The sequence below is a fragment of the Ochotona princeps genome, chromosome 5 (assembly GCF_030435755.1).
Source record: "Ochotona princeps isolate mOchPri1 chromosome 5, mOchPri1.hap1, whole genome shotgun sequence".
Classification (NCBI taxonomy): domain Eukaryota; kingdom Metazoa; phylum Chordata; class Mammalia; order Lagomorpha; family Ochotonidae; genus Ochotona; species Ochotona princeps.
The window spans coordinates 96,641,642-96,659,395 of record NC_080836.1 but is presented as its reverse complement, the minus strand read 5'-3'; the positions used below and the strand labels follow the sequence as shown (position 1 = coordinate 96,659,395).

Below are 17,754 nucleotides of genomic sequence, written 5' to 3'. Positions count from 1 at the left end.
CCCAGGCCACAGGAAGGGGCTAGATGGGAACTGGAGCTGCTGGGATTAGAACTGGCGCCTATATGGGATCCTGTCTCATGCAAGGTGAGGACTTTAACTGCTAGGCTATTGCGCTGGGCCCTGGGGAAGCTTTAAAATTAAAAATAATTATTTAAAACTTTATGTTGAAAGGCAGAGTGACAGAGAAACAGAAATTTTCCTTCTTCAGGGTTACTCAGCAAGTACCTGTAACAATAATCAAGGCTGGACCAGCTTGTATTCAAGAGCCTGGATCTTCATCTGCGTCTCTTGTGTGGACGACAAGGTTCAAGTGCTTGGATCTTCATCTGCCCTTCCCAGGTGTGCTGGAGCTGGAGCTGGAGTGAGAAGCAGAGGCATGGCCCTCGTCCACGTCCTTTGATAGGGGATGTGGAGATCTCATCAGCAAATTAACTGCAAAGCCCGCCCCTCTTCTAAATTTAATATGCACAGTCTAATTATTACCTGTAGTTACCCTGCTATGCAATAGAACACCAGAGGTGATGCTTCATCTGCTTAGTACCTTTCACAAACCTTTTCCCTTTCCTCTCTGCTTCCGACCTAGTTACTGGTAAGCACTGTTCTCCTCTTCATTTCTTGGAGGTCAATTTTGAAAAACAAGAGTTATTTGCTTATGTACTTGGAAGGCAGAAGGAGAGAGAGAGAGAGAGAGAGAGAGAGAGAGAGAGAGAGAGAGAGAGAAGAGGCAGAGAAAGAAATATCTTTCATCTACTGATTCTTTCCCACATGGTTGCAGCAGCTGGGGCTGAGTGGGCCTCAAGCCAGGGGCCAGGAGCTCTGTCCAGGTCCCTGTCCTGAGTGGCAGGGGCTCAGTCACTTAGGACATCATCTGCTGCCTTTCCAGGCACACCAGCAGGAAGCTGAATGGAGAGCAGATGGGCCAAGACCTGAGCTGTGCTGACAGGGTGCTAGCCTCACGGTGGTAACTTAAACTACTGCTTGAGATCAACCTTATTAGATTCCACATATGAGTGAGATCATACAGTAGTTGCGTGTTTGTGTCTGGCTTATTTCAGTGAATATGATCTCCTCCAGGGCCATCCGTGTTGAGAGCTTGGTGACATTTTTATTGAGATGATTGTATTTAGGATCAATAGCAGAGGCATCTCTGGCTAAGATGTGTCGTCTGCCATACTTGCTCTGACTTTTCCTTATGTGTATGAGGAAAAACAAGGCTGGAGCTCCTGGGCCCCAGGGAGGTCATGGGCAGGTGAGGTCTCTCTGGTTCCTGGTTGTAGCTGTGAAAGCTTGAGCAAGTTACTCAGCAACCCTTTCTCTTTTGTTTTTGTTGTTAATAATTTGGGGGATGATAGCATCCTCTTCATAGGTTTCCTGTAGGATTAAAGCAATTCATAGAAGAATTAAAAAAAATTTTATTTGAAAGGTGGAGTTACAGAGAGAGAGAGATCTGTTGGGCTGATCCAAAGCCAGGAGCTTGGAGCTTCTTCTGGGTCTCCCTTGTGTATGCACAGGCTTAAGGACTTGAGCCATCCTGTACCAGAGAGCTAGATTGGAAGTGAAGTAGCTGCGGTTCAAACTGGCTCCCATATGGGATGCTGGCAAAGCAGACACAAGGTTATCCTACTATGCCTCAACACCGTCCCCAGTTTATAGGAACTTTTAGAACAATTTGCTAGTACAGTTGAAGCGGACCTGCAAAAGATAGCAATAAACATTATTATTGACATTGGAAAGCTCACCCTTTGCCCTCTCTCAAGAACTGGAGTGAATCAAGAGAAACTGTGTTTCTTAGTGTCTTAGTGTTCTTTTTTAAAACCACACTCAGTCTTTTCAGCAGAGCAAATAATTTTCAGTAAAGTCAAAATTACTTAGAAGATCATTTTCTCCACACTGTAGCATAAAATATTCCAAAGCAAAAACGTAAAGCAAAAAGACAAAGAGGGATAACAAACCTGGCAAGGGGACAAGCGTGGAGAATGGTTTTAAAGAAGTCATTGTATTTAGGTGGCCTGGCAGGCTACTGTAAACAGCAGGAGAGGGAAGTAGGAAATCAGACCCATCGTGGGTCAGTGGAATGATGTCTTTTCAACCAAACAGATGGCTATCTGCCTAGCATAGCTGACTCCTGTTCCTCTCTGCTCAGTCATTTCCTCTACCCAACGTCTGTAAGAACCACCCACTCTAGTGTTTCTCAGGATTACGGGTTTTTAGGTCAAACAGAAACCCCGGGGAACGCCTGGAAAAGACAAACACAGGCAGCTCCATTCTGCACAAGCTGGATGACGTGGCCTCCACTGCTGCCGTGTGTCGCCCAGGCGGCGGAGCCCACGCGCGGGAGAGTCCAGCCCTGTGCACCCCTCCGCTGCGGGGCACACACCTTAATCCGGGGAAGGGATCAGGTCTGAAGACGCTGATGCAGCTGAGCTCTCTCTGCTGGGCTAGCAGCTATGCCTGAGATCCTAGAAGACTGAACAGTGGACCTTCCACTGTCATTTCGCTCTTTGTCCTCGCCAGCAGTTCCACCATGACCGACACCCAGGATTCTCCGGCCATGACCGTGCACCTCCTGGCCAACTCTGGCCATGGCTCATTTCTGCAGCAGACTCTGGATCAGCTCTTGGATTACATCTGCCCAGAGGTCCGTCTCTTTCTAGTATCGGAGCGGGTCAGTCCCGTGAAATACTATGAAAGGTCTCATCCCAGGCGCTCCCGCTTTCCGGGGGTGTCTGTTTTGCTCTTCCTGCATGAAAGCCTGGGCGAGGAGCGGCTGCTCCGTGTTCTGGACTCCCTACAGCGGTCACCCTGGCAATGCTACCCGACCCAGGATGCCCAGGGGCGGTTGTGTCCCTATCTCCTTGCCAATCAGGAGTTCTACAGCCTGGACAGCCAGATGCCAGTCTGGGGTGTGCGGCAGGTGCAAGGTGGTGCCGAGATCTTGCGGGTGACTCTCTACTGCAGTTTTGATAACTATGAGGATGCCATTCGACTGTATGAGATGATCCTGCAGAAAGAGGCCACCTTGCAAAAGAGCAACTTCTGTTTCTTTGTGCTCTATGCCACGGAGAGCTTCACTCTGCAGCTCTCCCTGAAGCAGCTGCCCCTGGGGATGTCGGTGGACCCAAAAGAGTCTTCCGTGCTGCAGTTCAAAGTTCAAGAGATTGGCCAGTTAGTGCCTCTTCTACCCAACCCATGCATTCCCATCAGCAGCACCAGGTGGCAAACTCAGGACTACGATGGCAACAAGATTCTGCTCCAGGTATTTCCACTTTACCTTTTTGAGCTATTACATCGGAATGAGCCCAGTGATGGTCAGCCTTGAGTGCACATTGGAATCCCTGGGGAACTTTCAAAAATTGCCATGGTGTGTGTCTCTATTTCAGGACAGTTTGGGGGAGGGGGTAACTCAAAGGATTTTTGCAAAGCTCCTTGGATGATTCCAAAATGCCTTGGATAATTCTAAAACATAGTCACTGGTCTAATAAGATGTCCTCACTTGATGGGGCGTGAATATGATAAGCTCTTTCCACCTGACATGAGGAACTGGAAGTCATGCTTACAGTTGGGTCTGTAGGTTTGCTGTCCTGTAGACTTAATTTTGAAGCAGGTTGTACTCATCAGATTTTATTGATGCTCATGCTGGATGGTTAGAACTTCTTCAAAAGAAAGTATTGAAATTCAAATTCACTTTTGTAACTATTCTATTGAAAATGATCATAGTGGATGGGTAGTCTCTCCTGTTGGCTGCTCTGAATTGTCTCATACGGTGCATGATAGAACAGTGGAGTCCTGCCACATTTGTTAGTTCATTAGCTCAGTGAACACAAAGGTGACATCCTCCTGGGTTAGTATGGGTTACTATCCACACTGAACAACCTCATGCTTACAAAGAGTGTCATTAAGATAGTGCCCCGAGCTACATTCTTTAAACACTCTTTATTTTATTTATTTGAAAGACAGAGACACACAGCGAGACATGAAAGCAGACTTAGCGAGATCTCCCTCACACTGGTTTATTTCCCAAATGCCAACATCAGCCAAGACTCTGCCAGGCTAGCTTCGGAAGCCAGGAATTCAATAATAGGCTCCCACTTAGCAGCAAGCCCAGTGTTTGACTCATCACTGCTTCTCCCAAGAGTGCACCTGAGCTGTCCCTAGAAATTGGGAGAAGAGCCAGGACTAGAATCCAGATACTCCAATATGAGACATAGGAACCCCTGGGGGACATTTTAAACTCAGTGCCAGACCCTTGTCCCAAAGAATTCAGCTTCAGCTATTACTGACTATGTACTAAGAGTTTTAGACTGACATCTTATTTTATAACAACCTAGGAAGTCTCTGGTTTCCTCATTTCCCATTAGAAACCTAAGGTATAGACAGGTTCAGTCACTGGTCCAAGGTAAAGTTAGGAGGTCTCTATCATGCTCCAAGGTTGAGGTCGTTAGCCAGTACAGTCCAGTGTTCCATTCCTGTGTGTGTGTGTGTGTGTGTGTGTGTGTGTGTGCGTGTGAATGTGCAGGCAGTCTGTCCACAAGGCTTACAGCAAAATGTGCTGTGGCTTCTGCCCTGAGAAATGAGCAGAAGCTTCTTTGAAGACCAATTGGATACAATAATTACAGGTTGCAACATTAGTTGTCTTTTCCTCGGGGTAATTTTGTTGTCATTACTTTGACTTAGCCAGTAAACTATGAATCATATGGACTTCATATTAAATGCTTTGTAAGTTATTTACTTTGTCTACATGAAGGGAGTAGGCATTGTTTCTGCTATTTTATAGGTTCCTAAATTCCAAGGTGTCCAAAACTTCTCTTTCAGTTGTAGTCAATTTTTCTGTCAAACAAAGTTTAACGTATGTGTATGTGGCAGGGGGCACATGTTTTGAAAACTTGCATAGTTTCCCTTCATAGTCACAGCCTTTACAGCTTAGTTACCTTGGAAAGTTAAATCAACAGCATGTGGCAATTACCAGCCAACCCTCCCTGTTCACAGCTTTCCATAGTGAGCCCTATTGTCCAAAATCACGTTCTTTGAGCTTTTTATAGATTTTTTCAATTGTCCAAAGTTTCTGTCTTTGTAGCTCTCGCAAGCCCTCTGTCCAAGTTTACTATACTTATGGTTCCTTTTGCTTGATTTGTTCGTAGTTATCATGTTTTGTACATTTCTGATCTGGACAGAAGAAATGTTAAATCCACTGCTTTGGTGTCAGACCCTGGATTCCAGGTCACTGACTTAGATCTTAGTCAGCTTGATGTGTCATAGAGAAACTGCAGACCGAAAAGATAACGCTTCCCTGGAGGCTGTTAGAATGGTTCCAGCAGTCTATGTGCAGTGATGCTGTGGCAGGGGAGGCAGCCACACCTTTGTTAACCTTTGTCGTGGTGTGCTGTGCCTGATCACACGGCTCTTCCAGGCTAACAAGGAGTGCACACCGCTAGTGCCTGGAGTACCAGAAGGCTTGTGGTAAACGTGACGGTAGGGCTGTAGCTATGAATTTTGAGTATAGGGAAGGGAAAGGTTAAACAGACCCAGGGTATCTGGGAAAGATAGGCGGAGAAGACGTGACTTGGTGGATGATCTCTAATCAGACATCAAAGGCTGAGAGTTCAAATGAATGTAGGAGAGCAGTTTTTGGTCATTTCAGAATGTGTGTGGAAAGATAGAAAGTAGGATCCAAATAGCAGCATTTTTTAAGAGAAGAGGCAGTCACTATACCTGTAACTTATAACTTAGGGCAGCAACTCTGGTCCCATCAAATAGGATAGGTTGGGTGAAGAAGAGACTGACCACTTCAGAGGAGCTTTTAGTCCAATCAAGGGTGAGCAACATTTTAAAATTTAGAATCCATAATGAAAATGTGGGGATTGAATATGAGTTGTATGTCAGGATAAGCCTGACAGAATTTGGCAACAAATCAGAGAATGAAGAAGTGCGAGGTGACCTTTGGGTTTGAGTTGTGTGTCGGTCATTCAGGTGAAGCCATTCATAGTAGAGTGGCCCCTGAGGACTAGAACTCAGAAAGGGGTTTGGGCTAGGGGCATCGACTCTTGTTTTGGGTGGAAGTCTTGGAAAGCAATGGAGTTATCAAGGACAAGAGTAGAAAATGAGAAAAGATGGAGACACGACTTTAAAGTCCACATTTCAGGGAAGAGAAGAGGGAAGAAGAACCTGAGAAACTGGGAAAGGACAGTCAGCAGGAGGAAAAGGTGGTGATGTCCTAGAAACCGCTATGCCACCGGGCAGCGAGTCGTCGCTGAGACGCAGCTTCCCGGGTGAGATAGTGCAGCTTCCTTAGGTCCGTCTGTGCTGGCCTCCTCACCAGGCCACTGGTGGCTGGCTGATGGACCGCAGGGCCCTATGTGCTTCAATGTAACTGCAGTCACCACCATGCTAGGCTGGCGGGGAAGTCCCCACTACATCACTGAGATCAGGTCGACGTTTCCAGCAAGATCTTTCTGATGATTTGAGGATAAAGAAGGTTGGGGGGAAGAATCCTCAAACAATCCCGTATAAGAATGGTTTACAAGAACTTTTAAATGTTTCTGTTCTCTGAGCGCCCGGACTGAGGAACAACCTTGAGGTCCTTTATAGCTTTCCTCTGTGTCTCTCTGGCACTCACCTACAGGAGGGCTCCAGACCAAGCTCATGTACTGGAGAAAAATAGTCCTCTCTCCTTCCCTCTTAAACCCACATGCCATGTCTTCTTTCATAAACAATAATAACTGCTTCCTACATCGACTGAAATGGGAGTGTTCACACTCGTCCCTGCCCCTCTCTTCCAGTGGCGATGCCTGTGCTTGGCATCCAGTTGGGCTGGATAAATCAATGATGACAGCACATGAGCCCAACATCAGCACCATCTGGTGTAGCCAGTGTCAGCAATAGATGCAGTTGTTGGTCATTGCAGGCTGGTTGTCCTCCCCTACTCTTCTGAATGAACTGTAACTCAGGCCTATGTGTCCTTCCTGCATTCCTTTGGCCTCATGCCCTGTAATCAGCATCTGAGTTAAAATGGAAATAGTTTCCCAAGACATGAACATGTGAGAGAAAGTCATGTGTTTTTGAAAAGGATTCTATTCCACAGTAATACTCCTCTTTCTATTCTGTAATCGAGACCCATTCCTCTAGACAAATGTTGTCGTCTAGAATTTTCTGTGATGGTGATCATTGGTTACATTTGTCTGTTAAGCACTAGAGACTGTGAACAGATGATTACTTTTGCCTAATTTTAATAATATAAATTGAAATAGCCTCCAGGGGTCAGAGACCATTGTCTTCAACAGTTCTGTGCTAGGTCATTAAAAAAAAAGTATTTGAGGGTTTCTTCTTTATTAAAGATTTATTTTTATCAAGTTGAAAGGCATAGTTACAGAGATGAAGAGAGGGAGAGAGGGAAAAAGAGAGAGAGAGAGAGCACAAGTGAGAAATCTTCCATCCTCTAGTTCATTCTCCAAAGGGTCGCAGTTGCCAGGGCTCTGTTAGACTGAAGCTAGGAGCTTCCTCTGAGTCTCCAACATGGATGCAGTGTCTGGAGCATTTGTTCATTTTGTCCTGCTTTCCTGGGCACATTAGCAGGGAGTTGAATCAGGAGTGGAGCAATTTGGAAGTAAATTGGTGGCCCCAAAGGGTGCTGGTTTCACAGGCAATTACTGTGCTGGAGTGCCAGCCCAGACTTTGATCTTTTCTATGGACTGTTACAACTTGAAGCTTCTGTCTAGCTTTGCTGGAAAAGCATCATCTTTTAGGATAGAGTTTAATTACACTTCTAGAAATAAAAGGTGCTTAGCATAAAAATTTTTAAATAGGGTAATCAATTATTAATAAAACGAAGATGTGTACCTCTGGCTTCAAGGCTGTTTTTTCTCTGAGCGTCTCAGAACCCCCATATACAATCAGTTCTCAATGGTTCCAGTTTTCCTCTAGGGTCATTTTTTTTTTCCATCTTCCTTCTCTAAGCCTGCATAACTTTGAGTGCTCCATGTTATTTGGGAGTTCCAACTCTTGGAGCTGTGTCACGGCCCCAGGCACCTGCTTGATGCTGCGCATCACTGTAAAAAGACTTTTCTCACTGTCTCCCGTATTGATGTCTCTTCCAATTTGATAAGAAAAAGGTGAGCAAATAAAACAAAACCTCCCTTGCCTGGCTTTCCAGACGCTCCCTAATTGTGCCACCCTGAGCACCTGCCCTTGCCACGTCATTCTTTGGCCGTCACCACTTTCTGGTCCTCTCCATCTGCCAAGAAATCTAGGCTCTCTTCTCTTCCTATGCCTTTTTAAAATTTTATTTTGAGTTTTTTATTATGTTAAAGGACAGATAACAAAACACTACTATAAACATTTAAAATGTTCATAAAATCATCTTTATTAAGAAAATAAGCTAAAATAATAGAACATCAATTTTTCCATGTTATCTGTTTTTTAAGTCTATAATTTAGTGGCTCGTTGACAATGTTGTTCAACTGTCACCACTGTCCATTACCGGAGCATCCCTTCACCCCAAATGGAAACTTCCCATTTTCCTCCTGGGTCCTCAGCCCCGTATTATGGTAATTCTGCATGTGGTCTTCACAAATTTTCTTATTCCAGGTCCCTCATATAGTAGAATCATGCAATATTTGTCCTTTTTTGTTTCTACCTTATTTCACTCAGCAGAATGTTTTCAAAGTTTGTCCATGCTGTAGTGTTGATAAAACTCATCCCTGTCAATGACTGAAGAACATTTGTTGTGTATCTATTTGCATCCATGAATTCCTGAGTCATTTCTTATCCAGTGTTATCCTTCGTTTCCTCCTCAGTTGTCCAGCTTTAAGGCTCTGGTCCAATTGCACTTCCTGATTGGAACCTTCTGTGGGGCTCAGGGCACATCAACTCCCATGCCTAACTAAAACACTTGACAGAATCTTTGAAATACAGAACTTATTATGATAACATGTGCCTCCTTTTGCGTCATGTGAGAATTTGCAGCTCTCTTTTCAGTGTTTCATTACAGATGCTTGGCTCCCATAAAGTTCCAGGCAAACACTGCTTCTGAAATATTTGTTGATTGATTGATTGAACAGAAAATAATTCAGTCTCTTCAAAATATATATTCCCCCAGAAGCTACTTAGGAATAAACAGGTTTGCTTCATTTTATTATAAAAAATCAGATATATTCATCTTCATACTCTTTATTAGCCATTAAAAATAAAAGAACGTAGCAATTTATTTTCTTCTTGTCTGTCATCTCCCGAGGGCTCCTTTCTCTCATTCTGAGTTTGCTAGCAGATTTATTCAAACTCTATTACTGCTCATTTCTTTCTCTACATATCCACTCTCATTATATGGTACACAGCCTCAACAGACTTCAAAAATGGAAAAGCTATCATGAAAGGATACATTTATTTTGAATTCATGCGAAGTTTCTTAGAACACATATTTTCCTTGAATTTTTTCGTCATTGTTGTCTTTGTTTTCTTTTCCATGAATTTGTTTGAAGTTTCTTTTTTGCATAGATTTTAGCATTATTTTTTGCATAGAAATGAACAAGTTTAAATTTGATTTTTCCTGAAACTTTCTGAAGTCCGCTCATATGAGTATCCCCACTTCCACTCTCTCAGTAGTTCTGTTTGTGCAACACTGACAAGACATTGCTTGGAGGTTTCCTGTTACTGAGTAATAACAAGCTCCTATGAATGGTTCTGGACAGTTTATTTAAGTTAGGCCTTTTCCGAAAGTGTCAGTTAACTGGGAAATACTGCTTTTAGTTCCTGAGCAAGTCTGGCACTGTTTGCTAATTTCTTGTTATCGATGTATTTTTTCCATGGAATTATTTTTTCCACAGTACTATTGAAATGTTTTGCTACCAACTAAAAATCACTTTCAGTAAGAAACAATATTATTTTTCCTTCATGATGTGAGTTGGCCCCTTCATAGCTTAATCATTTTTAGTTTCCTCTTGTTTTCCAAGAGTTTTGAGACATAAATGAATGATCTTGCTTGTCCTGATAATTGCTGATATCCTCTGTTCTTCAAAAAATAAATCCCAGGTGTTAACCTGTGGCATTTTACAAATATTTGTTAGAAAGAAGAGTTATAAATAGCTCAAGATTCTTACAAATGTGCTTGATTTTGCTTTGTTTTGTTTTTGGCAAAAGCAGCTTTATTTCCTCTCAAGAGATTCCTCTCCCCCACCACGCACTCTTTCTGCTGGAGATTCTTTTGGAATGTTCATTACTGTACCTCTTCATCAACAATGTGATATCCACTTTAACTTCGGCTCTGAGGATCTTAGATCATCTTTTGTGAAGGTTAATGTTGTCATTTCCTAAGACTATAGAAATGGTCAACCATAGTAACAGCCACTTTGGACGTCTTTGGTAAGACTTTTTGTCTACTCAGTGTAAAATAAACTGGGGCCTGATTTATAAAGGATGCGTTTCCATTCACTTCTATGTACAAAAATTACACTTAATTTAAATGTTAAGCCTTACTTAATTATCCCACTGTTTCCTAGTGATTTCTCGCTAAGTAGGGACTGTGCTAGTTATTAGAGACGTGATACTGAAGACGTGTATATAATTCCCGTTGTTCCAGATGGCCAAGTCCAGGGAAAGAGAAAGGGAGGTAGTTGGCTGAGTACAAGCCAGTGTGGTAAGTGGTAAGATATGAGAAGACGGGCAGTGCAATGAGAGCTAGGAGCAGTAGCACCCATCGTGATGATGATAAACGGCCCGCACACAGTGCTACCGGGTCCCAGGCAACGTTCCCATTTCTGTTCACTGTTTACCACAGCCCTAGAGTGTTTACGTTTGTTGTTATCATCTTTAGAGGTAAGCAAACTGAGGCACAGAAATACAGTCTAGAGTTCCATAGCTAGTGAGTGGCAGCATTAATACTTAGAGGCACCTAATGCAGATTGGGTGATGGGGCAATAAGTAGTTTTCAGGAAGCAGGGTAAGAGCAAAGCCACCCTGGTTAGAAGAAACATGATATATAAACACTGTCATCAAGGAAAAGGAAGTCGTGTTTAGGGAGTTGGAAGAAGTTAAATTTTGCTATGTGGAGGTTGCAAGACAGAAAGTGGTAAATTGTTACACTGGAATAGAACGAGACAGGAGAATGGGATGGGCCATCTGTATTATATTTAAAGGCAAAACTTCTTTTGAAAATGTACGAACAAATTAGTTTAATGATTCATTTGAAAGGCAGAGACTGTCAGATCTCTCATCTACTGATTCATTCCCCAAATGCCCACTGCAGCTTGGCAAACACCAGAACCTGGGAACTCAGTCTCGCTTCTTATTTATGTGGCAGGACCCATGAACTTGAGCTGTTATCTGCTGTCACTCAGGGAAGGCATTAGCAAGAAGCTAGAATCAGGGGTGGAGTTTGGACTCCGTTCCAGGCACTGGTGTATGGGGCCTTAACTTCTAAGCCAAGTACTCACTGGAAGAGGACCATATTAAAGAACACATTTGATCTTAAATTGGAGCGGAAAGCTGCTGAGGAGTTTGACAATGTGATTGAGGAGAGTGGCTACAAATGAATGATTTGGTAAATTGGGTTTATGAAGAAGGCAGTGGATGATGAACTCAGAGCAAGACAGGGACAAAGCCTTGTGTACAAGGGGAAGTTGCAAGTAAACATGGTAGTGGCGAACAGGGTTGGTTGCTGCTTTATCTGTACTTTAGTTGATGACGTTACCTGAGACAAGAAGGGGAGAGGGATTTGGGCACTGTAGGATGCAGATCAGTTGGAGTCTGCTGCTGTGCGGAATGGAGAGAGGCTGCTGAGAAAATGGTAGCGTGGCCGGGCATGTGAGGGAAGGTGGAGGATACACTCTACCGTCTGTGCCGGGCAGCGACGATGGCGGACGGAGAGGGAGGAGGTAGGGAACGGAGGCTTTGTATTGAAGAGCTGACACAATGAGAGCATTGGATAATACAGCAAGTGGTCTCAAAGGGCTTATGGCCCTGAGAGATGGAACATTTTAAGGTAAATAAGATCCAGTGGAGGGGTTTGGGACTATTGGGAATACTGGGCTGGCTCAGTGGGGCCCATTGAGTTGGTGGCTTAGGAGGATACTTCCCAGTTGCCCTGAGACATCTAAGTTCTGGTTGTGACTTCACCAGTCTCATTCATTCTGATTTGAAATTGACTTAGGCAACAAGTAAGAAATTACTCAAGCTTCTCCTGTTTCCACTTGAAGAAAATGAAATAAGAGCCCTGACCTAAACATATGGATTTATTTCCCCAGATCAGATGTTCTAATTTCAACTGTGAACAATTTCTGCATATTGAAATAACAATACATATTTTTGTTGCTAGGAAAAAAAAGGGTTTTTCCCCTTCAAATGAAAAGATGGGATGGAATATCACAGGTGGTTCTAGAGGCAAAAATGACAACCGATTCATTGTGGGACTAAGGGTTTACTTCTCAGAGGTCGAGAGATCCCAGACTACAACTCGGTGATAGCATTCCCTACCCATCACCCCGTCCCAGTTAGGAAAGAAAAACAAGCAACGTTCCTTGGAGAATGAGACTTTGAGATTAATTTGTGGTTGGTAATAGGGTGCAGGTGGGGGGAACCTTATATTTTATTTTATTTTGAAGATTTATTTATTTTTATTGGTAAGTCAGATACACAGAGAGAAGAGACAGAGTGCAAGATCTTCCATCCAATGATTCACTCCCCAAGTGACTGCAGCGGCTGGTGCTGTGCCAATCTGAAGCCAGGAACCAGGAGCCTCTTTCAGGTCTCCCAAGCAGGTGCAAGGTCCCAAGTTGCTGGGCCATCCTCCACTGTTTTCCCAGGCCACAAGCAGAGAGGTGGCTGGGAAGCGGGGCCACTGGGATTAGAACTCACGCCCATACGGGATCCTGGTGTGTGCAAGGCGAGGACTTTAGCCACTAGGCTATTGAGCCGGGCCCTATTTTACTTTTTTAAAAAATATGTAATATTTATTTTAAAAGGCAGATTTACAGAAGGAGAGGGGGAGAGAGAGAGAGAGAATCTTCCACCTGCCTATTGCAACGCTAAAGATGGGGTGTTCTGAAACCAGGAGCCAGGAGCTTCTGGATCTCCCACGTTGGTACAGGGGCCTAAGGGCTCGGGCCATCTTTTGCTGCTTTCCCAGACATGTTAGTAGGGAGCAGAATTGGAAGCAGAGCGACCAGGATTCAAAGCAGCACTCAGATGTGATGTCAGCCTGACAGGTGAGGCAGAACTTGCTATGCCAGGGTCCAGCTCCTTTTGTGTTTTATGGACTTGTAGAACTAAATGCTTTTTATAATGAACAAGTGTCACTTTTATATTTGATTGAGCATCCCTACTCCCAAGATCTAAAATCTGAAATGCTCCAAAGTCTGACATGAACCTGAACCTTGAACCCTGACATGACGCCACACGTGGGGAATTCTCTGTCGTACTTCATATGACAGGCTGCAGACAAAACACAGGTGCATTGAACACAATGGCTGAGATTATATGCAGACTATCGTATAAGGTGTTCGTGAAACATAAATAAACTTGGTGTTTACACTTGAATTCCTTTACCAAAATAATTCATTATGTGTATGTAAATGTTCTAAAATTTGAAGAAAAAAAACCCCTGAATGTGAAATACTTCTTGCCTCAAGGATTTTGGATAGGGGATACTCAACCTGGAACAAAATATTTTTATTGAAATGAAGACTGTGAAGGAGGGTGAAAAGGGAAGAAGGCGCGATGGGGGAGGGAAGGATTGGAGCAAACAGTCACAGAAACACGGCAAGGTGAAAATATACGAAAGGATGAACAGCAACATGGGGCAGCAGGGCTGCTCGGTGTGGTGAGAAGAAGCCCACCCCCAAGACCCCAAAATGACAACTTGAAGCACAGTGTCTCTAAGCCCCTGGAAGCGGTTCCCACATGCTACTGTGCTTCAGGAACACTGGAGATCAAAACATTCCTGATGCCCAGCTCATGCTCCACACTAATGGCTCTGGAAAGCCTGGGGTGAGAGGGAGCAGTCAGAGAGGACCGGAGTGTGTGATGACCTCCAGGTGATGGCAAAGTGCAGCAGAGCTGGTGTGGGGGACATTCATCTAATAGTCTTACTCCAGTGACACATCTGTGGTGTCACGCATATCCCTTCCACACAGCTGGGGACCACAGGAGTGCATCTGGGTGGGGCGAGTGGGTTTAGATCTTTGCAGCTCTTTTAGGGAACTGGACTGCCCAGAGCTTCTAGAACAGTGGTTTTAAAACTGTTCTGAGAGTGTTTTTAGGACCTGGAGGGAGGGGTCAGCAGCCACAATGCGAGACAGATGAGAAGAAACAGGGAGGTCCGGCAGGCAGGGCTGCTCCTGTTTAAGCCCTTTGTACAGCTCTAATTACATTGTTTAGTATTTTTGGGCTTCCATAAGAGATGCTGTTCCTGTCTTCTTTTTTCTCCATCTTTCTGCCTGCCAAAGGAATGAACGTTTCAAAGGATTCAAATTATAAGCCAGTCAGATATGCTCCCAAGTCCTGGAATACTCCAAGAAATGTCTTAGTAGTGTGATCTAGAAGTAGGATCCCCATATTTGAAAGATTGTATCCTTTCTATTCCAGTTCTTATCTTGATGACAATTGCATTTTTTTAATGCTGTCTGATTCTACTGTTGCTTGGTTGGTAATTCATCATTTCCAACATGGAACAAGGTCATGGAATAACATGTGTGAATATCATCGCGCTACGTGGACACACTGGCCTACCAGAAGAATGATGATCTCCAGTGGTAATTTGGTTCTCACAGTCTAACCCTTGTCATAAAGTTGATTTAGTGAGTCCAAGAGAGAGATCCAGAGCTGGTTATATACCCCATTATCATGTAGTTAACCACTTTATTCCAATCCAACAAACTTTGCTGTGAGTCTGCTATAGGCATGGGTTGCTGCTGACTCTTGGTTAATGGAGCCCATGTCTCATTGTTTGTTCCTTTCTTTATCCCTTAGGTCCAGTTGAATCTGGAACCTGATGTTCGGCACAGTGAACTTTCCTTTGCAAAAGGCGTCTTGGGAGCTGATGTGACTCCCCGGAGCTCCAGGCTGACCTGTGACTCTGCAAGGAGCCACAGGAGCCGGGGCAGGAGGTTGGGGGTGCAGTCGGTGGCACTCTCCGAGGCTGGTGGGAACCCGGCGTCAGACAGCTCTGGTGGTACTCTGTGGAAGGGCCTCAGTCACACATCCCAGGCCAGCAGCCCAGCCACGGGCACCCGGCTGCGTCTGCCTTCACCTTACCTTGAACATGGGGCGAGGCTGAAGGCCCTCAGCTGGGAGAAGAGCTATCAGCAGCTAGAGGCAGAGACAAATGTTGATACGGGGTTTACTACCATCAATTCTGAATCCAGGCCCTCTTTCCGGAGCAGGGTTTCAAGAGAGTTTCAGACTAACCAGTCACCATCCTGCTTGTTAGCCTCTTCCTTACAGAAAGCTCCCTCCTCAAATGGCAGAGTAATAAAGGAAAGAGTTTGTGCATCGGCGTTTGCTGGCCAAAAGGCACCAAGTGCCAGAAAAATCAGCTCAAAGTGCTCCCTTCCACACCCTGTCCAGGTGGAAGAGAAAGAGGAGGAAGAATTCTTTATATAGCATAAAAGTACCATGGCTTTTTGAAACAAAAGATCCCTTGAAATGTTCTAGAAATGGGGCGCTGACACTGCCTGTCTGCTTCTTGTTCGCTGGGCTGGGCCTGAAGGCTACCTGTGCATAGGCTTGTTTTCCTGTCAAGTGGTCAAATCTATAGACGCTGGAGTAGTTGCTAATTTGCCATTGGAGTCATGAGAGAAGAGAGGCAGCAGAAACAGGGCCCCACGCTTGTGGTCCTGGGAGACACACTGACCCTGTGGATGTGTTGAACTCAGCACCTATCAAGATCATTGCATTGTGCCCCAAGGAAGCGACGTGTTCTGCGGCACTGGTTAGTGGATGTAATTTGGTTTGCCTTTTCACTTGGACTGCATAGCTCATCCCCTAGACAGCATGGATGGTTTCTTTGGTGCTGTTTCATGTTGATGTGGCTTCCTTTGGTAACTAGGCCCTGTTCCCCACATAGCCCTTGTGATTGTACCCTTGAAGTTACTTGCATCTGGAATGGGGGAAAATGCAAAGCTTCTCAAAAATTGTAAACAACTATGCTTTCCCCCTTGTGCAATGAGCAGAAATGCTAGAAACCAGAGGATAAGGTTACAGCCGATTGCGAGGCTCTAGCTGTGCCATTCTTGGAGCAGGGCAGAGACCCTGCTTGCAAACCCAGGAGGAACATGGAGAGAAGGCCTGGGATGCGTCAAGTGCACCACCGAGTACGGCAGGAGGACTGGACTGGTTGGGTTACCGAGGCAAGACTTTATTCCTGGGACTGCATCAGAGTTTCCCAATGTCTTTGTAACACTTGTTAACTTTCTCACTCAAACCCTACTTATTGAACACCCAGGGTAACAGAAGATGCTGTATTCTTGTATATGGTACAAATATGTTTGGTGGCCACCCAATCAAAAAAAAAAAAATTTATGGTTTTGCTGCTATGGAAAACTCTATTCTGTCAACTTTCAGATGACTCATTTAAGCACTTTTTCCAAATTGATGTCCATACTTGCTAATTGAGCATGCAGTTAAAACTTACACATAGAGACCAGACACCATTAGGAATTGGAATTATAAATGGTAGTGGGTAAATTTTCAGTTGCTCACAAGCTGGATATTTTGGGTTTATTTATATGTCCATGGTTTTTTTTTTAGTTGAAAGTCTGTGTTTTTGTTAATTTATGATGTTACTCAACTCCATGGGCTTCATCCTCCAGGAAAAATATTACGAAAGCACATCCACTCTGCTTTGGGGGCAGGAAGGAAGGAGGTTTGCAAGAGACAAGGTCAAGTTCTCTACATTTCTAGAAATTGTTTTCTCTTTAAAACATAACCATATTCTCATTCCTATTTTCCCTCTCTCCTTAATCAGAATTTGATCTTGGAAAATAAAATAAAAAAAAAAAATAGCAGTGATGTGACTTTCTAAAATGACAGTTTAAAATAGTGAAGATCTTCTTTTCAGTTGAACTATTCAGCAACCTTAAAATCACATGAGGGAGAAGTTCAAATTTCCTTCCCACTGTTTTATTGTTCTTTACAGTTCTTTGACATAATACATGGGTAAGAATATAAGTACATGGGAATCATAAACGACATTGAGACATTTGAATGAGTACCTTGCAAAAATGACTTTTAAAATAATACAATCTTGGGGTGGCATGATGGCTCAGTTGACTAATCCTCCAACTTCAATGTGGCATCCTATACAGGGACTGGTTGCATCCTAGCTGCTTCACTTTCGAACCAGCTCCCTGCTTGTGGCCCTGGAAAGCAGTAGAGGATGGCCCATGTCCTTGGGAGCCTGTACCCATGTGAGAGACCCCTAACAAGCTCCTGGCTCCTGGCTTCAGATGGACTCAACTCTGGCCATTTGGGAAGTGAACCGGGAGATAAAGGTCCTTCTTTGTGTCTCATGTTCTCTCTGTAAATCTGCCTTTCCAATAAAAATGAATAAATCCTTCAAAAATATACACAATCTTTAAAATATCCCATACTCTCTCTTCCTCATCATAGAAATTTAACACATAACGCAATGGGCTGGGAATCCCAGGAGCTGGGTGGCAGAGACTCAGATTTGGGGCTCAGTTATTAGGTTTGCTGTTTATGCGTTCATGAACTTGTCAGAACCTTTGACCCTCTATTGCCTCGTCTGTGTTAGGAGAATTGAGATTATGT

The 17,754-nt window shown here is 44.0% G+C and overlaps 1 protein-coding gene across 1 annotated transcript; it reads left to right on the top strand.

The window, feature by feature from the left end:
* The first annotated feature begins 2,234 nt into the window (after positions 1-2,234).
* On the top strand, positions 2,235-15,653 carry FAM124B (family with sequence similarity 124 member B). The gene is made up of 2 exons (XM_004576769.2): positions 2,235-3,256; positions 14,953-15,653. Exons 1-2 carry the CDS (start codon positions 2,525-2,527, stop codon positions 15,583-15,585), a joined length of 1,365 nt encoding a protein of 454 aa, XP_004576826.2. The 5' UTR covers positions 2,235-2,524; the 3' UTR covers positions 15,586-15,653.
* Positions 15,654-17,754: the final 2,101 nt, after the last annotated feature.

Bases quoted from the DNA above. Each gene is read 5' to 3' on its own strand.
- FAM124B (XM_004576769.2), top strand. From the start codon at position 2,525: ATGACCGACACCCAGGATTCTCCGGCCATGACCGTGCACCTCCTGGCC. The intron at 3,257-14,952 runs GTATTTCCACTT...TTTATCCCTTAG, and splicing joins GCAACAAGATTCTGCTCCAG to GTCCAGTTGAATCTGGAACC.